At 61.0% G+C, this 17,026-nt stretch overlaps 1 protein-coding gene across 1 annotated transcript; it reads right to left on the bottom strand.

Moving 5' to 3' along the window:
- Positions 1-246: 246 nt before the first annotated feature.
- Positions 247-16,795, bottom strand: LOC146764680 (uncharacterized). Its single transcript, XM_085564266.1, has 11 exons — positions 15,165-16,795; positions 6,897-13,724; positions 6,712-6,819; positions 5,388-5,515; positions 5,248-5,306; positions 5,007-5,155; positions 4,836-4,898; positions 4,287-4,449; positions 3,313-3,471; positions 2,237-2,459; positions 247-1,078 (listed from the first exon to the last, which is right to left on the bottom strand). Exons 1-11 carry the CDS (start codon positions 15,217-15,219, stop codon positions 1,040-1,042), a joined length of 7,974 nt encoding a protein of 2,657 aa, XP_085420392.1. The 5' UTR covers positions 15,220-16,795; the 3' UTR covers positions 247-1,039.
- Between the last annotated feature and the right edge of the window lie 231 nt (positions 16,796-17,026).

The following is a 17,026-nucleotide window of genomic DNA, read 5'->3' on the forward strand; positions in this document are numbered from 1 at the left end:
AAATAAATATTGAGGGGTTCGATCCCCCAGATCCCACAGAATTCCCCCAAAATCCCCCAAAATCCCCCAAAATCCCCCAAATCCCACAGAATTCCCCCAAAATCCCCAAAATCCCCCAAAATCCCCCAAATCCCACAGAATTCCCCCAAAATCCCACAGAATTCCCCCAAAATCCCCCCAAAATCCCCCAAAATTCCCCCAAATTCCCCCAAAATCCCCCGAAATTAAATTCTCCCAAAATTTCCCCAAAATCCCCCAAAATTCCCCAAAATTCCCCAAAATCCCCCCCCAAACCCCAACCCCAAGGGTCTCGCCCGGCCCCTGGCACGTCCCGCGCGCCGGAGCAAACTGGGAGCTACTGGGAGCTACTGGGAGCTACTGGGAGCTGGTCCCGGTTCTCACGTGGGTTTGGGGGTATCTCATGGGGTTTGGGGGTCTCCTGGTCCAGGTCAATGTCCCCTCATTGGGGTTGGGGTCTCCTCATTGGGGTCGGGGTCTTCTGGTCCATGTTGGGGTCTTCTGGTCCATGTTGGGGTCCCCTCACTGGGGTTGGGGTCTCCTCACTGGGGTTGGGGTCTCCTGGTTGGGTTTGGGGTCTTCTGGTCCATGTTGGGGTCTCCGGGTCCAGGTCGATGTCCCCTCCTTGGGGTCTTCTGGTCCATGGTGGGGTCACCTGGTTGGGGTTGGGGTCTCCTCATTCAGGTTGGGGTCTCCTGGTTGGGGTCCCTTTATTTGGGTCAGGGTCTCCTGGTCCAGGTCAAGGTCTCCTGGTTGGGGTTGGGGTCTTCTGGTCCATGTTGGGGTCTCCTGGTCCAGGTCAATGTCCCCTCCTTGGTGTCTTCTGGTCCATGGTGGGATCTCCTCATTGGGGCTGGGGTCTCCTGGTCCATGTTGGTGTCCCCTCCTTGAGGTCTCCTCATTGGGGCTGGGGTCTCCTGGTCCATGTTGGTGTCCCCTCCTTGGGGTCTCCTCATTGGGGCTGGGGTCTCCCCCTCGGGGTCGGGGTCTCCTCGTGGTGCTCCAGGTGGTCCCGGGGGGGTCACAGGTCAGGGGTGACCCTCGGCCTCGGGGTCCTCAGCTGGGGGAGGGGACAGCGTGAGAGGGGGGTCCTGGAAGGGGACTGGGGTCTCTTTGGGGTCCTGGAAGGGGACTGGGGTCTGTTTTGGGTCCTGGAAGGGGATTTGGGGTCTCTTTTGGGTCCTGGAAGGGGACTGGTGCCTCTTTTGGGTCCTGGAAGGGGACTGGGGTCTCTTTTGGGTCCTGGAAGGGGATTTAGGTTCCTTTAGGTCCTGGCAGGGGATTTGGGGTCCTGGCAGGGGATCTGGGTTCCTTTAGGGTCCTGGCAGGGTATTTAGGCTCCTTTAGGTCCTGGCAGGGGATTTGGGTTCCTCTAGGTCCTGGAAGGGGATTTGGGATCTCTTTAGGTCCTGGCAGGGGATTTAGGGTCCTGGCAGGGGGTTTGGGATCTCTTTAGGGTCCTGGCAGGGTATTTAGGTTCCTTTAGGTCCTGGCAGGGTATTTAGGTTCCTTTAGGTCCTGGCAGGGGATTTAGGTTCCTTTAGGGTCCTGGCAGGGAGTTTGGGATCTCTTTAGGTCCTGGCAGGGGGTTTGGGATCTCTTTAGGTCCTAGCAGGGGATTTGGGTTCCTTTAGGTCCTGGCAGGGTATTTAGGTTCCTTTAGGTCCTGGCAGGGGATTTGGGATCTCTTTAGGTCCTGGCAGGGGATTCGGGATCTCTTTCGGTCCTGGCAGGGGATTTAGGGTCCTGGCAGGGGGTTTGGGATCTCTTTAGGGTCCTGGCAGGGTATTTAGATTCCTTTAGGTCCTGGCAGGGGATTTGGGTTCCTTTGGGTCCTGGCAGGGGATCTGGGTTTCTCTAGGTCCTGGCAGGGGATTTGGGATCTCTTTAGGTCCTAGCAGGGGATTTGGGATCCTTTAGATCCTGGCAGGGGATTTGGGGTCCTGGCAGGGGATTTAGGTTCCTTTAGGTCCTGGCAGGGTATTTAGGGTCCTGGCAGGGGGTTTGGGATCTCTTTAGGGTCCTGGCAGGGGATTTGGGTTCCTCTAGGTCCTGGCAAAAGATTTAGGTTCCTTTAGGTCCTGGCAGGGGATTTGGGATCTCTTTAGGGTCCTGGCAGGGGATTTGAGTTCCTCTAGATCCTGGCAGGGGATCTGGGTTCCTCTAGGTCCTGGCAGGGGATCTGGGTTCCTCTAGGTCCTGGCAGGGGTGCGCGTACCTGCAGGAAGGGGTCCACGCGCTCCAGGGACGGTCGGAAGGCGCGGGGACCCTCCCGGGGGGCGGCGGGGGGGGGTCCCGGGGGTCTCCTCCGGCTCTCGGGGTCCTCCGGTGGGGGCTGGGGGGGGGCGACCCCCGGGTTGGGGATCAGGGCGCCCCCCGGGGGGCTCCAGGTGAAATCGTCCAACTCGTACCAGGAACCCCCAAAATAGGGGGGGAGGTCACTGGGGGGAGGGGAGGGGTGAGAACTGGGGGGCACTGGGAGACCCCCCCCAAACTGGGAGACCCCCCCCAAACTGGGAGACCCCCCCCAGACTGGGAGACCCCCCCCAAACTGGGAGACCCCCCCCAAACTGGGAATCCAGACTGGGAGACCCCCCAAACTGGGAGTCCAGACTGGGAGACCCCCCCCAGACTGGGAATCCAGACTGGGAGACCCCCCCCCAAACTGGGAGACCCCCCCCCCAAACTGGGAGACCCCCCCCAGACTGGGAATCCAGACTGGGAGACCCCCCCAAACTGGGAGACCCCCCCCCCCAAACTGGGAATCCAGACTGGGAATCTGAACTGGGAGACCAAACTGGGAATCCAAACTGGGAGACCTCTCCCCAAAATGAGGAACCAAAAATGGGAGCCCCTCCAGATGAGGAACCCAAACTGGGAGACCCCTCCCCAAATTGAAGAACCCAAAGTGAGAACCCCCCAAAATGAAGAACCCAAACTGGGAACCCCCCCAGATGAAGAACCCAAACTGGGAGACCCCTCCCCAAATTGAAGAACCCAAAGTGAGAACCCCCCAAAACGAAGAACCCAAACTGGGAGCCCCCCAAAATGAAGAACCCAAACTGGGAGACCCCTCCCCAAATTGAAGAACCCAAACTGGGAGACCTCTCCCCAAAATGAAGAACCCAAACTGGGAGCCCCCCCAGATGAAGAACCCAAACTAGGAGACCCCTCCCCAAATTGAAGAACCCAAACAGGGAACCCCCCCAAATGAGGAACCCAAAGTGGGAACCACCCCAGATGAAGAACCCAAACTGGGAGCCCCCCAGTGCAGACCCCAGCCCGAGCCGGTACCTCCAGTGGCGCTGGTGCCGGCGGCAGAGCAGGACCACGAGGAGGACGAGGCAGACGAGGAAGAGCAGGGCCACCACCACGCCCAGCCCGGTGGCCACCTTGCTGACCCGGCCCGAGCACTGCGCCCCCGCGTACCAGTACAGCTCCTCGTCCGGGCAACTGGGGAGGGGACGAGGGGGTCACCACACGAGGTGCTGGGACCCCGTGGTGGCCTTTGGGACCTCGTGGTGGCCATTGGGACCTCGTGGTGGCCATTGGGACCTCGTGGTGGGTTTTGGGACCTCATGATGGGTTTGGAGACACCACAGAAGGTGTTGGGACCCTGTGGTGGCCATTGGGACCTCATGATGGGTTTGGGGACCCCATGGTGGATGTTGGGACCCCGTGGTGGCCATTGGGACCTCATGATGGGTTTGGGGTCACCACAGAAGGTGTTGGGACTCCATGGTGGCCATTGGGACCCTGTGGTGGCCGTTGGGACCCCGTGGTGGCCATTGGGACCCTGTTGTGGATATTGGGACCTCATGATGGGTTTGGGGACACCACAGGAGGTGTTGGGACCCCATGGTGGACATTGGGACCCCGTGATGGCCATTGGGACCTCGTGGTGGCCATTGGGACCTCATGATGGGTTTGGGGACACCACAGCAGTTGTTGGGACTCAGTGGTGGCCATTGGGACCCTGTGGTGGCCATTGGGACCTCATGATGGGTTTGAGGACCCCCCAATGGCTGTTGGGACCCCATGGTGTACATCAGGACCTCATGGTGGGTGCTGGAACCTCATGATGGGTTTTGGGACCCCATGGTGGGCATTGGAAACCTGTGGTGGACATTGGAACCCTGTGGTGGACATTGGGATACCATAGTGGCCATTGGGACCCCTTGGTGGCCGCTGTGACCCCTTGGTGGCCGTTGTGACCCACGGTGGCCGCTGTGACCCACGGTGGGCTCCAGGACCCTGGTGGCACTCACAAGCAGCGCGGTCCCTCCCGGGTGACCTGGCAGCGGCCGTGGTGGCAGTCCAGGCTCTGGGGCCGGTTGGGCGTGCAGGAGGTGACGCAGTGCAGGACCCCCGAGGAGATGTCGGCCGAGAAGGAGGCGCCATAGCCAGGTGGGGCCCGCTGGTGGCACAGCTCTGGACAGGGGCGACATTGGGGGGTGAGCGGTGAGGGACAGGAGATGTTGGGTGGGCAGGAGATGGTGGGTGAGGGACAGCAGATGTTGGGTGGGCAGGAGATGGTGGAGTGGCCAAAAGGGGCCATGGGATGGTCAAGGGATGGTGGGGGAGGGACAGGAGATGTTGGGTGGGCAGGAGAAGCCATGGGGTGGTCAGAAAGGTCCATGGGGTGGTCAGGAGGGTCCATGGGGTGGTCAGGAGGGTCCATGGGGTGGTCAGGAGGGGCTATGAGGTGGTCAGAAAGGTCCATGGGGTGGTCAGGAGGGTCCATGGGGTGGTCAGGAGGGGCCATGGGGTGGTCAGGAGGGGCTATGGGGTGGCCGAGACCTCCCCGCCGTTCTCACCATCCAGGTCCAACACCTCCCTCATGTCGCCGACCACGGGGTCGTCTCTCAGGCACAGCACAGCTGGGGTGGGAGGAGAAGACATCAGAGACCACCCTTGGGTGCCCCAGAGGTCCAGAGGAGGACCCGCAGGGGTCAAGGAGGATCTGGGGGGGCTTCGGGGTCACCCACAGGTGTTGTACTGGCAGTTGCCCTGTCTGTCCACCGCCTCCTGGACGTTCTCCTTCAACCTGTCCGTGGTCTCCTGGAACTTCTCCGTGGTGTTGCTGCTCTGGGCCATGGTGAAGAACACCTGGTGTCCCACCACGATGCTGCCGGACCTTTGGGGAGGGGACACGGGAGGTCACAGAGGGGTTTGGGGACACCCCAACCCCACCCCACCCCACCCTTGGGGGTGGTGAGGACCCCTTACTTGAGGCTGGTGATCTCCACGCCCTCGTAGCCAGGGATGGTCCCGTAGATCTTCTTGATCTGCAAGGGCAAAAGGTCACTTGGCCACCCCTGAGGGGACACGGTGGCCGTGGTGGGACACCGGGCTCCCCACGGCCTCACCTCCTGCCGGAAGTGGTTCTGGAAGAAGAGGAAGGTCTTGGAGGTGGGGTCCTCCAGGTCCTCGGAGTAGTTGAAGTTGGTGACGGTCACCTTCATGTCCAGGGTGGCCATGATGGTCCCAGGGAACGCTGGAGGGGCAATGGGGAGAAGGGGTCAGTGGGGTGGGACAGGGTGGGTGAGGACCTCCAGGGTGTCCAGGAACCCCGAGGACACCAGGACCTCCAGGGTGTCCAGGACCACCAAAGTGACCAGGACCTCCAGGATGGTCAGGATCCCCAAAGAGACCAGGTTCCTCAAGAAGACCAAGATCCCCAAGAGGACCAGGACCCCCAGAACCACCAGGACCCCCAAGAAGACCAGAACCTTCCAAAACCCACCAGGTCCCCCATGAAGACCAAGATCCCCAAGAGGACCAGGACCCCCAGAACCACCAGGACCACCAAGAAGACCAGGGCCCGAAAGGTGCCCAGAACCCCAAGATGACCAGAAGCCCCAAAGGTGCCCAGAACCTCCAAGAAGACCAGGACCACCAAGATGACCAGGACCACCAAGAAGATCAGAATCCCCCAAAAACCACCAGGATCCCCAAAAGCACCAGAACCCTTGAGATGCCCAGGACCCTCAAGAAGACCAAGACCCCCAAAAGCACCAGAACCCCAAAGAAGTCCAGGACCCCCAAGAAGACCAAAACCTCCCAAAAACCACCAGGTCCCCCATGAAGACCAAGATCCCCAAAAGGACCAGGACCCCCAGAACCACCAGGACCCCCAAGAAGACCAGGCCCCCCAAGGTGCCCAGAACCACCAGGATGACCAGAACCCCAAAGAAGACCAGGACCACCAAGAAGACCAGAACCCCCTAAAGACACCAGAACCCCCAAGGTGCTGAGGACCCCCAAGAGGACCAAGACCCCCAAAACCACCAGAACCCCCAAGACCAAGATCCCCAAGAAAGACCAAAACCCTCAAGGTGCACAGAGCCCCCCAAGATGACCAGGACCACCAAGATGATCAGGAGCATCAAGAAGACCAAGAACCTCCAAAAGCACCAGAACCCCCAAGAAGACCAGGTCCCCCAAGGTGACCAGGACCACCAAGAAGACCAGGACCACCAAGACCAAGATCCCCATGAAGACCAGAACCCCCAAAATCCACCAGAACCCCCAAGGTGACCAGGACCACCAAGACGACCAGAACCACCAAGACCAAGATCCCCAAGAAGACCAGAACCCCCAAGAACCACCAGCACCCCCGAGATGCCCAAGAACCAGCAGGACCCCCGAGATGCCCAGGTCCCCCAGGTGTGGGGTGGGGCCACCACTCACGCAGGTTGGTCTCCACGGTGTCGGTGGAGAACTCGCAGCGTGGACCGGCATAGGACGGGCTGCAGAGACAACCGGTGCCAGCAGAGGTCCCCCCATTCTCACACAGCCCTGGTGGGACACGGGGACATCAGCCGGGTCACGGGGACACCCCAGCTGAGCGTGGAGGTCATCTGGGGAGGACTCACCTGAAGGAGGAGCAGTGGTGGTCCAAAGGGTGGTTGGGGTGGTCCCTGGAGTGGTGGACATTGCCGTGGAGGTCCTCTGGGTGCTTGTGGAGGTCACTGAGGCGGTTGTGGTGATCCCAGAGATGGAGGAGGTGGTCCCTGAGGTGTTCGTGGTGGTACCTGGGATTGTGATGGGGGCCCCAGAGTTGGTCGTGGAGATTCTTGAGATGGTTGTGGAGGTCCCTGGGGTGGAGGACGTGGTCCCTGGAGTGGCCATGGTGGTCCCTGGAGTAGTTGTGTTGGTCCCTGGGGTGGTCGTGGTGGTCCCTGAGATGGTTGTGGTGGTCCCTGGAGTGATCGTGGTGGTACCTGGGATTGTGGTGGTGGTCCCAGAGTTGGTCGTGGTGGTTAGTGGGATGGTTGTGGTGGTCCATGGAGTGGAGGAAGTGGCCCCTGGGATGGTTGTGGTAGACCCTGAGATGGTTGTGGTGGTTGCTGGGGTGGTCGTGGTGGTCCCAGAGTTGGTCGTGGTGGTCCCTGAGATGGTCATGGTGGTCCATGGAGTGGAGGAAGTGGTCCCTGGGATTGTTGTGGTGATCCCTGGGATGGTTGTGGTGGTCCCTGGGGTGGTCGTGGTGGTCCCTGAGATGGTTGAGGTGGTCCCAGAGTTGGTTGTGGTGGTTACTGGGATGGTCGTGGTGGACCATGGAGTGGAGGAGGTGGTCCCTGGGATTGTTGTGGTGGTACCTGGAACTGTGGTGGTGGTCCCAGAGTTGGTCGTGGTGGTCCCTGGGGTGGTCGTGGTGGTCACAGAGTTGGTCATGGTGGTCCCTGAGATGGTCGTGCTGGTCCCTGAGATGGTTGTGGTGGTCCCTGGAGTGGTCGTGGTGGTACCTGGGATTGTGGTGGTGGTCCCAGAGTTGGTTGTGGTGGTCCCTGGGATGGTTGTGGTGGTCCATGGAGTGGAGGAAGTGGCCCCTGGGATGGTTGTGGTGGTTGCTGGGGTGGTCGTGGTGGTCCCAGAGTTGGTCGTGGTGGTCCATGGAGTGGAGGAAGTGGTCCCTGGGATTGTTGTGGTGGTCCCTGAGATGGTTGTGGTGGCCCCAGAGTTGGTTGTGGTGGTTACTGGGATGGCTGTGGTGGTCCCTGACATGGTCGTGGTGGTCCATGGAGTGGAGGAGGTGGCCCCTGGGATGGTTCTGGTGGTTGCTGGGGTGGTTGTGGTTTTCCCTGGGGTGGTTGTGGTGGTCCCTGGAGTGGTCGTGGTGGTCCCTGGAGTGGTTGTGGTGGTACCTGGGATTGTTGTGGTGGTCCCAGAGTTGGTCGTGGTGGTCCCTGGAGTGGTCGTGTTGGTCACTGGGATTGTTGTGGTGGTCCCTGAGATGGTCATGGTGGTCCCAGAGTTGGTCGTGGTGGTCCCTGGAGTGGTCGTGGTGGTCTCTGAGATGGTCGTGGTCGTTCCTAAGATGGCTGTGGTGGTACCTGAGATGGTTGTGGTGCTACTCGGGATGGTCGTGGTGGTCCCAGATGTGGTTGTGGAGGTTGCTGGGGTGGTCGTGGTGGTCCCTGGAGTGGTCGTGGTGGTCCATGGAGTGGAGGAGGTGGTCCCTGGGATTGTTGTGGTGGTCCCAGAGTTGGTCGTGGTGGTCCCTGGGGCGGTCGTGCTGGTCTCTGGGATGGTTGTGGTGGTCCCTGAGATGGTCATGGTGGTCCCAGAGTTGGTCGTGGTGGTCCCTGGAGTGGTCGTGGTGGTCCCTGAGATGGTCATGGTGGTTCCTAAGATGGCTGTGGTGGTACCTGAGATGGTTGTGGTGCTACTCGGGATGGTCGTGGTGGTCCCAGATGTGGTTGTGGAGGTTGCTGGGGTGGCTGGAGTGGTCCCTGGAGTGGTCGTTGTGGTACCTGGGATTGTGGTGGTGGTGCCAGAGTTGGTCGTGGTAGCCCCTGGGCTGGTCGTGGTGGTCCCTGGAGTGGCCGTGGTGGTACCTGGCATGGTTGTGGTGGTCTCTGAGATGGTTGTGGTGGTTCCTGGGTTAGTTGAGGTGGGCCCTGGAGTGGTCATGGTGGTCCCTGGGATTGTTGTGGTGATCCCTGGGATGGTTGTGGTGGTCCCTGGGGTGGTCGTGGTGGTCCCTGAGATGGTTGAGGTGGTCCCAGAGTTGGTTGTGGTGGTTACTGGGATGGTCGTGGTGGACCATGGAGTGGAGGAGGTGGTCCCTGGGATTGTTGTGGTGGTACCTGGAACTGTGGTGGTGGTCCCAGAGTTGGTCGTGGTGGTCCCTGGGGTGGTCGTGGTGGTCACAGAGTTGGTCGTGGTGGTCCCTGAGATGGTCGTGCTGGTCCCTGAAATGGTTGTGGTGGTCCCTGGAGTGGTCGTGGTGGTACCTGGGATTGTGGTGGTGGTCCCAGAGTTGGTTGTGGTGGTCCCTGGGATGGTTGTGGTGGTCCATGGAGTGGAGGAAGTGGTCCCTGGGATTGTTGTGGTGGTCCCTGAGATGGTTGTGGTGGCCCCAGAGTTGGTTGTGGTGGTTACTGGGATGGCTGTGGTGGTCCCTGACATGGTCGTGGTGGTCCATGGAGTGGAGGAGGTGGCCCCTGGGATGGTTCTGGTGGTTGCTGGGGTGGTTGTGGTTTTCCCTGGGGTGGTTGTGGTGGTCCCTGGAGTGGTCGTGGTGGTCCCTGGAGTGGTTGTGGTGGTACCTGGGGCGGTCGTGTTGGTCACTGGGATTGTTGTGGTGGTCCCTGAGATGGTCATGGTGGTCCCAGAGTTGGTCGTGGTGGTCCCTGGAGTGGTTGTGGTGGTCCCTGAGATGGTCGTGGTCGTTCCTAAGATGGCTGTGGTGGTACCTGAGATGGTTGTGGTGCTACTCGGGATGGTCGTGGTGGTCCCAGATGTGGCTGTGGAGGTTGCTGGGGTGGTCGTGGTGGTCCCAGAGTTGGTCGTGGTGGTCCATGGAGTGGAGGAAGTGGTTCCTGGGATGGTTGTGGTGGTCCCTGGGATGGTTGTGGTGGTCCCTGGAGTGGTCGTGGTGGTACCTGGGATTGTGGTGGTGGTCCCAGAGTTGGTTGTGGTGGTCCCTGAGATGGTTGTGGTGGTCCATGGAGTGGAGGAGGTGGCCCCTGGGATGGTTGTGGTGGTTGCTGGGGTGGTCGTGGTGGTCCCAGAGTTGGTCGTGGTGGTCCCTGACATGGTCGTGGTGGTCCATGGAGTGGAGGAGCTGGTCCCTGGGATGGTTGTTGTGGTCCCTGAGATGGTTGTGGTTTTCCCTGGGGTGGTTGTGGTGGTCCATGGAGTGGAGGAGGTGGTCCCTGGGATTGTTGTGGTGGTCCCAGAGTTGGTTGTGGTGGTCCCTGGGGCGGTCGTGCTGGTCTCTGGGATGGTTGTGGTGGTCCCTGAGATGGTCATGGTGGTCCCAGAGTTGGTTGTGGTGGTCCCTGGAGTGGTCGTGGTGGTCCCTGAGACGGTTGTGGTGGTTCCTAAGATGGCTGTGGTGGTACCTGAGATGGTTGTGGTGCTACTCGGGATGGTCGTGGTGGTCCCAGATGTGGTTGTGGAGGTTGCTGGGGTGGCTGGAGTGGTCCCTGGAGTGGTCGTGGTGGTACCTGGGATTGTGGTGGTGGTGCCAGAGTTGGTCGTGGTAGCCCCTGGGCTGGTCGTGGTGGTCCCTGGGGTGGTTGGGGTGGTAGTCGGGATGGTTGTGGTGGTTCCAGAGGTAGTTGTGGTGGTCCCTGGAGTGGCCGTGGTGGTCACTGGGATTGTGGTGGTGGTCCCTGGAGTGGTTGTGGTGGTCCCAGAGTTGGTCGTGGTGGTCCCTGGGATGGTCGTGGTGGTTCTTGGGATTGTTGTGGTGGTCCCAGAGTTGGTCGTGGTGGTCCCTGAGGTGGTTGTGGAGGTCCCTGGGGTGGAGGACGTGGTCCCTGGGATTGATGTGGTGGTCCATGGAGTGGAGGAGGTGGTCCCTGGTGTGGTTGTGGAGGTCCCTGAGATGGTTGTGGTGCTACTTGGGATGGTCGTGGTGGTCCCAGATGTGGTTGTGGAGGTTGCTGGGGTGGCTGGGGTGGTCCCTGAGATGATTGTGGAGGTCCTTGGGGTAGAGGACGTGGTCCCTGGAGTGGTCGTGGTGGTACCTGGGACTGTGGTGGTGGTCCCAGAGTTGGTCGTGGTGGTCCCTGGAATGGTTGTGGTGGTCCCTGAGGTGGCTGTGGAGGCCACTGGGGGGGTCGTGGTGGTACCTGGGAGGGCTGTGGTGGTACCTAAGTTTGTTGTGGTGGTCCCAGAGGTGGAGGATGTGGTCCCTGAGGTGGTCGTGGTGGTCCCTGGAGTGGTCATGGTGGCACCCAGGGTGGTCGTGGTGGTTCCTGAGGTGGTCGTGGAGGTCTCTGTAAGGGTCGTGATGATCCCTGGGATGGTCATGGTGGTCGCTGAGGTGGTCGTGGTGGTCCCTGGGATGGTTGTGGTGGTCCATGGGGTGGAGGAGGTGGTCCCTGAGGAGGTCATGGAGGTCCCTGTAATGGTTGTGGTGGTACCTGGGGTGGACGTGGTGGTCCCAGAGTTGGTCGTGGTGGTCCCTGAGTTGGTTGGGGTGGTTCCCAGGGTGGTTGTGGAGGTCCCTGAGGAGGTCATGGAGGTCCCCGGGATGGTCGTGGTGGTCCCTGGGGTGGTTGCGGTGGTCCAGGGGCTGGAAGAGGTGGTTGCTGAGGTGGTTTTGGTGGTCACTGGGGTGGTCGTGGTGATACCAGGGATGGTCGTGGTGATCACAGAGTTGGTTGTGGTGGACTCTGAGGTGGTCGTGGTGGTACTTGGGATGGTTGTGGTGGTCCCTGGGGTGGTTGTGGTGGACTCTGAGGTTGTTTGGATGGTCTCAGAGGTGGCTGGGGTGGTCGCAGAGGTCATGGTGGTCCCTGAGGAGGTTGTGGTGGTCCCTGAGGAGGTTGTGGTGGTCCCTGGTGTGGTCGTGGTGGTCCATGGGATAGAGGATGTGGTCCCTGGGGTGGTCCTGGTGGTCCCTGATGTGGAGGTGGTGGTCTCAGGGTTGGTTGTGGTGGACCCTGAGGTGGTCATGGTGGTCCCTGGGTTGCTTGTGGTGGTCCATGGAGTGGTTGGAGTGGTCCCTGAGCTGGTGGAGGTGGTCCCTGGGATGGCTGTGGTGGCCCCTGAGGAGCTTGTGGTGTCACCTGAGGTGGTTGTGGAGGTCTTTGAGGTGGTCGTGGTGGTCACTGAGGTGGTTGGGGTGGCACTGGGGATGGTGGTGGAGATCTCTGGGGTGGTCGTGGGGGTCTCTGAGGTGGCTGGGGTGGTCCCAGAGGTGGTTGTGGCACTCCCTGAGGTGGAGGAGGTGGTCACTGGTGTGGTCGTGGTGGTCTCTGAGAAGGTCGTGGTGGTCACTGGCGTGGTCCTGGTGGTCTCTGAGAAGGTCGTGGAGGTCCCTGAGGTGGTCGTGGCTGTCTCTGTGGTGCTCATGGAGCTCCCTGGGGTCATTCTGGAGGTCCATGAGGAGCTTGGTGTCATCTCTGGGGTGCTTGTACTGGTCCTGTCAGTGCCAGCGGTCCTTGGCGTGGTCGTGGTGGTCCATGGGGTGGTTGTGAAGGTTCCTGAGGTGGAGGAGGTGGTCACTGGGATGGTCATGGTGGTCTCTGAGGCGGTTGTGGTCCTTGGGATGGTCGTGGTGGTCCCTGTGGTGGTCGTAGTGGCCTCTGAGGAGGCCGTGGTGGTCCATGGGGTGGTCATGGTGGTCCCTGAGGAGCTCATGGTGGTCTCTGAGGTGGAAGAGGTGGTACTTGAGGTGGTGGGGTTGGTCCCAGCCGTGCTCATGGTGGACACTGGGGTGGTCATGGAGGTTCCCGAGGTGGACAAGGTGGTCACTGGCATGGCTGCGGTGGTCTCTGGGGTAGAGGTGGTCCCTGGGGTCATTCTGGAGGTCCATGAGGAGCTTGGGGTCATCTCTGGGGTGCTTGTGCTGGTCCTGTCAGTGTTGGTGGTCCCTGGCGTGGTCGTGGTGGTCCATGGGGTGGTTGTGAAGGTTCCTGAGGTGGAGGAGGTGGTCACTGGGATGGTCATGGTGGTCTCTGAGGAGCTCATGGTGGTCTCTGAGGTGGAAGAGGTGGTACTTGAGGTGGTGGGGTTGGTCCCAGCCGTGCTCATGGTGGACACTGGGGTGGTCATATCACTCCCTGAGGTGGAGAAGGTGGTCACTGGCGTGGTCGTGGTGGTCTCTGAGAAGGTCGTGGTGGTCACTGGCATGGTTGTGTTGGTCTCTGAGGAGGTTGTGGTGGTCACTGGCATGGTTGTGGTGGTCTCTGAGAAGGTCATGGTGGCCACTGGTGTGGTCGTGGTGGTCTCTGAGAAGATCATGGTTGTCACTGGCATGGTCGTGGTGGTCTCTGAAGAGGTCATGGAGGTCCCTGAGGTGGTCATGGCTGTCTCTGTGGTGCTCATGGAGCTCCCTGGGGGTGTCGTGGAGGTCCATGAGGAGCTTGGGGTCATCTCTGGGGTGCTTGTGCTGGTCCTGTCAGTGTTGGTGGTCCCCAGGGTAATTGTGGAGGTCTGTGGGGTGGTCGTGGTGGTCTCTGGGATGTCTGTGGAGATCCCTGAGGTGGTCTCGGTGGTTCCTGAGATGATCATGGTGGTTCCTGAGGTGGTCGTGTCTGTTCCTGAGGTGGTCCTGGAAGTCCATGAGGTGGTCTCAATGGTTCCTGAGGTGGTCGTGTCCATCCCTGAGGTGGTCATGGAGGTCCAGGAGATGGTCTCGGTGGTTCCTGAGGTGGTCGTGTCTGTCCCTGAGGTGGTCGTGGCCGTCCCTGAGGTGGCCGTGGAGGTCACTTCAGCTCTGGTTGTCCCCACGACGGCAGCTGCAGTGGGGGGGGGGGTCCAGGATGAGCAGAGACCCCCAAGGCCCTCCCCAGGTGGACACCCCAACCTTCACCTTCCTCCTCCTCCTCTTCCACGATCTTCATCCTGGCCTTTGACCCATCCAGCGTCCCCCCCTCTCCTCCACCCTCCTTTATCTTCACCCTCCTCTTCCTCCTCCTTCTCCAAGACCTTCACCCAAGGTTTCTTCTCCCCTTCCAACCTCCTCCATCATCCTCACCTTCTTCTTCCTCCCCCTCCTCCTCCTCCTCCCCAGACCATCACCACATGGACCCTGCCGCCATCTTCTCCACCTTCCTCCTCCTCCTCTTCCTCCTCCTCTTCCAAGACCTTCATCATTTGCTGATGTCCTTCATCCTCCCCCCGCTCTCTCAAACCTCTCCCACCCCAAGTTCTTCATCCTCCTCCTCCTCCTCCTCCAAGACCTTCTCATCTAAACCCTCAAACCTCCCCAGCCTGATTCCTCCTCTTCTTCATCCTCTTCACCCTCCTCTTCTTCACCCTCTTCCTCTTCACCCTCTTCCTCTTCACCCTCCTCTTCTTCATCTCCCTTTTCTTCCTCCTCCTCCTCCTCCTCCTCCTCCTCCTCCTCCTCCTCCTCCTCCTCCTCCTCCCCCAAGACCTTCAGATCTGAACCCCTCAAACCTCCCCAGCCTGATTCCTCCTCTTCTTCTTCATCTTCACCCTCCTCTTCTTCATCCTCATCTTTTTCATCCTCCTCTTCTTCATCCCCCTTTTCTTCATCCTCTTCATCCTCCTCCTCCTCCTCCAAGACCTTCAGATCTGAGCTCCTCAAACTTCTCCACCCTGATTCCTCTTCCTCCCCGCTCTTCCTCCAACCCCCTCAGCCCCCTGCCCCCTCCGACCTCTCCCCACCTTCCTCCTCCTCCTCCTCGGCCTCTGCTGTCCCCTCTGTCCCCAATGTCCCCTCTGTCCCCAATGTCCCCAGTGTCCCCAATGTCCCCTCTGTCCCCAATGTCCCCACTATCCCTGATGTCCCCGATGTCCCCAATGTCCCCTCTGTCCCCGTGTCCCCGTGTCCCCTCACCAATGATGGCGCAGGCCAGGACCACCAGGAGCTCCCCACTGTCCTCAATGTCCCGATGTCTCCATGTCCCCACTATCCCTGATGTCCCCACTGTCCCCTCTGTCCCCAATGTCCCCAATGTCCCCTCCGTCCCCGATGTCCCCGTGTCCCCTCACCAACAATGGCACAGGCCAGGACCACCAGGAGCTCCCCACTGTCCCCTCTGTCCCCTCTGTCCCCTCTGTCCCCTCTGTCCCCAATGTCCCCAATGTCCCTGATGTCCCCATGTCCCCAATGTCCCTGATGTCCCCAGTGTCCCCAATGTCCCCACTATCCCTGATGTCCCCGATGTCCCCAATGTCCCCAATGTCCCTCTGTCCCCATGTCCCCTCACCAGTGATGGTGCAGGCCAGGACCACCAGGAGCTCCCCACGTGTCCCCCCGGCCATGGCCACGTCCTGTCCCCGACTGGGCCGGAGCTGGCGGTGACAGGGACAATATCGGGGGGGTGGGGGGGGGACCTGGACCTTTGTCCCCAGGGGTGGCTCAGGTGGGCGGGGGGTGGCCGGCGGTGACACACGGAGGTGACACACGGAGGTGACACACGGAGGTGACACACGGAGGTGACACACACGGCGGAGAATGCGGCGGCCGCGCCCGCGCTCCGAGCTTCCTCCACGGGGCGATGGCACCGCGGGGACAGCGGGAGTGGCACCGAGACCGGGGGGGGACACGGGGTGGGGACAGGGAGGTGGCACCGACAGGGGTGGGGACACGGAAATGTCCTGGTGGCCATCAGGGATGTGGGGATGGGGACACGGAGGTGACACTGAGATGGGGGAGACACAGGGATGTCCTGGTGGCCATCAGGGATGTGGGGATGGGGACAAAGAGGTGGCACTGACAGGGGTGGGGACACAGAGATGTCCTGGTGGCCATCAGGGACATGGAGATGAGGACATGGAGGTGGCACCGACAGGGGTGGGGACACAGAGATGTCCTGGTGGCCATCAGGGACATGGAGATGAGGACATGGAGGTGGCACTGAGATCAGGAGGGACATGCAGATGTCCTGGTGGCTATCAGGGACACGGGGGTGGGGACATGGAGGTGGCACTGACAGGGGTGGGGACATGGAAATGTCCTGGTGGCCATCAGGTACATGGGGATGGGGACAGGGAGGTGGCACCGAGATCAGTGGGGACATGGAGGTGTCCCAGGGATTGTTGGGGACACAAGGATGGGGACACGGAGATGTCCTGGTGGCCATCAGGAACATGGAGATGGGGACACAGAGGTGGCACTGACAGGGGTGGGGACACAAGGATGGGGACACAGAGATGTCCTGGTGGCCATCAGGGACATGGGGATGGGAGGTGACACTGAGATGGGGGAGACACAGGAGTGTCACCAAGATCAGTGGGGACATGGAGGTGGCACTGACAGGGGTGGGGACACTGGGATGGGGACAGGGAGGTGGCACCGAGACCAAGGGGGACACGGGTGTGGGGACATGGAGGTGGCACCGACAGGGCTGGGGACACGGAAATGTCCTGGTGGCCATCAGGGATGTGGGGATGGGGACACAGAGGTGGCACCAAGATCAGTGGGGACATGGAGGTGGCACTGACAGGGCTGGGGACATGGAAATGTCCTGGTGGCCATCAGGGATGTGGAGATGAGGACATGGAGGTGGCACTGACAGGGCTGGGGACACGGAAATGTCCTGGTGGCCATCAGGGACGTGGAGATGGGGACACGGAGGTGGCACTGACAGGGTTGGGGACACTGGGATGGGGACAGGGAGGTGGCACCGAGATCAGTGGGGACATGGAGGTGTCCCAGGGATTGTTGGGGACACAAGGATGGGGACACGGAGATGTCCTGGTGGCCATCAGGGATGTGCAGATGGGGACATGGAGGTGGCCCAGTCCATCCCAGTCCCTCCCAGTCCCTCCCAGTCCGTCCCCGTGGGGGAGGGGCGGGTGACCCTTGGCCGGTGGGTGCGGAGGGGGGAGGGGCCACAGCTGGGACACACCTGGGGACACACCTGGGACAGAGCTGGGACAGAGATGGGGACACACCTGGGGACACCTGGGACAGAGCTGGGACAGAGATGGGGACACACCTGGGGACACACCTGGGGACACCTGGGAAACACCTGGGAGGACACCTGGGACAGAGATGGGGACAGAGCTGGGACAGAGCTGGACACCTGGGGGGACAGAGACACACCTGGGGGGACACCTGGGACAG

This window comes from Lonchura striata, chromosome 32, assembly GCF_050655825.1.
Source record: "Lonchura striata isolate lonStrDom1 chromosome 32, ASM5065582v1, whole genome shotgun sequence".
NCBI lineage: Eukaryota > Metazoa > Chordata > Aves > Passeriformes > Estrildidae > Lonchura > Lonchura striata.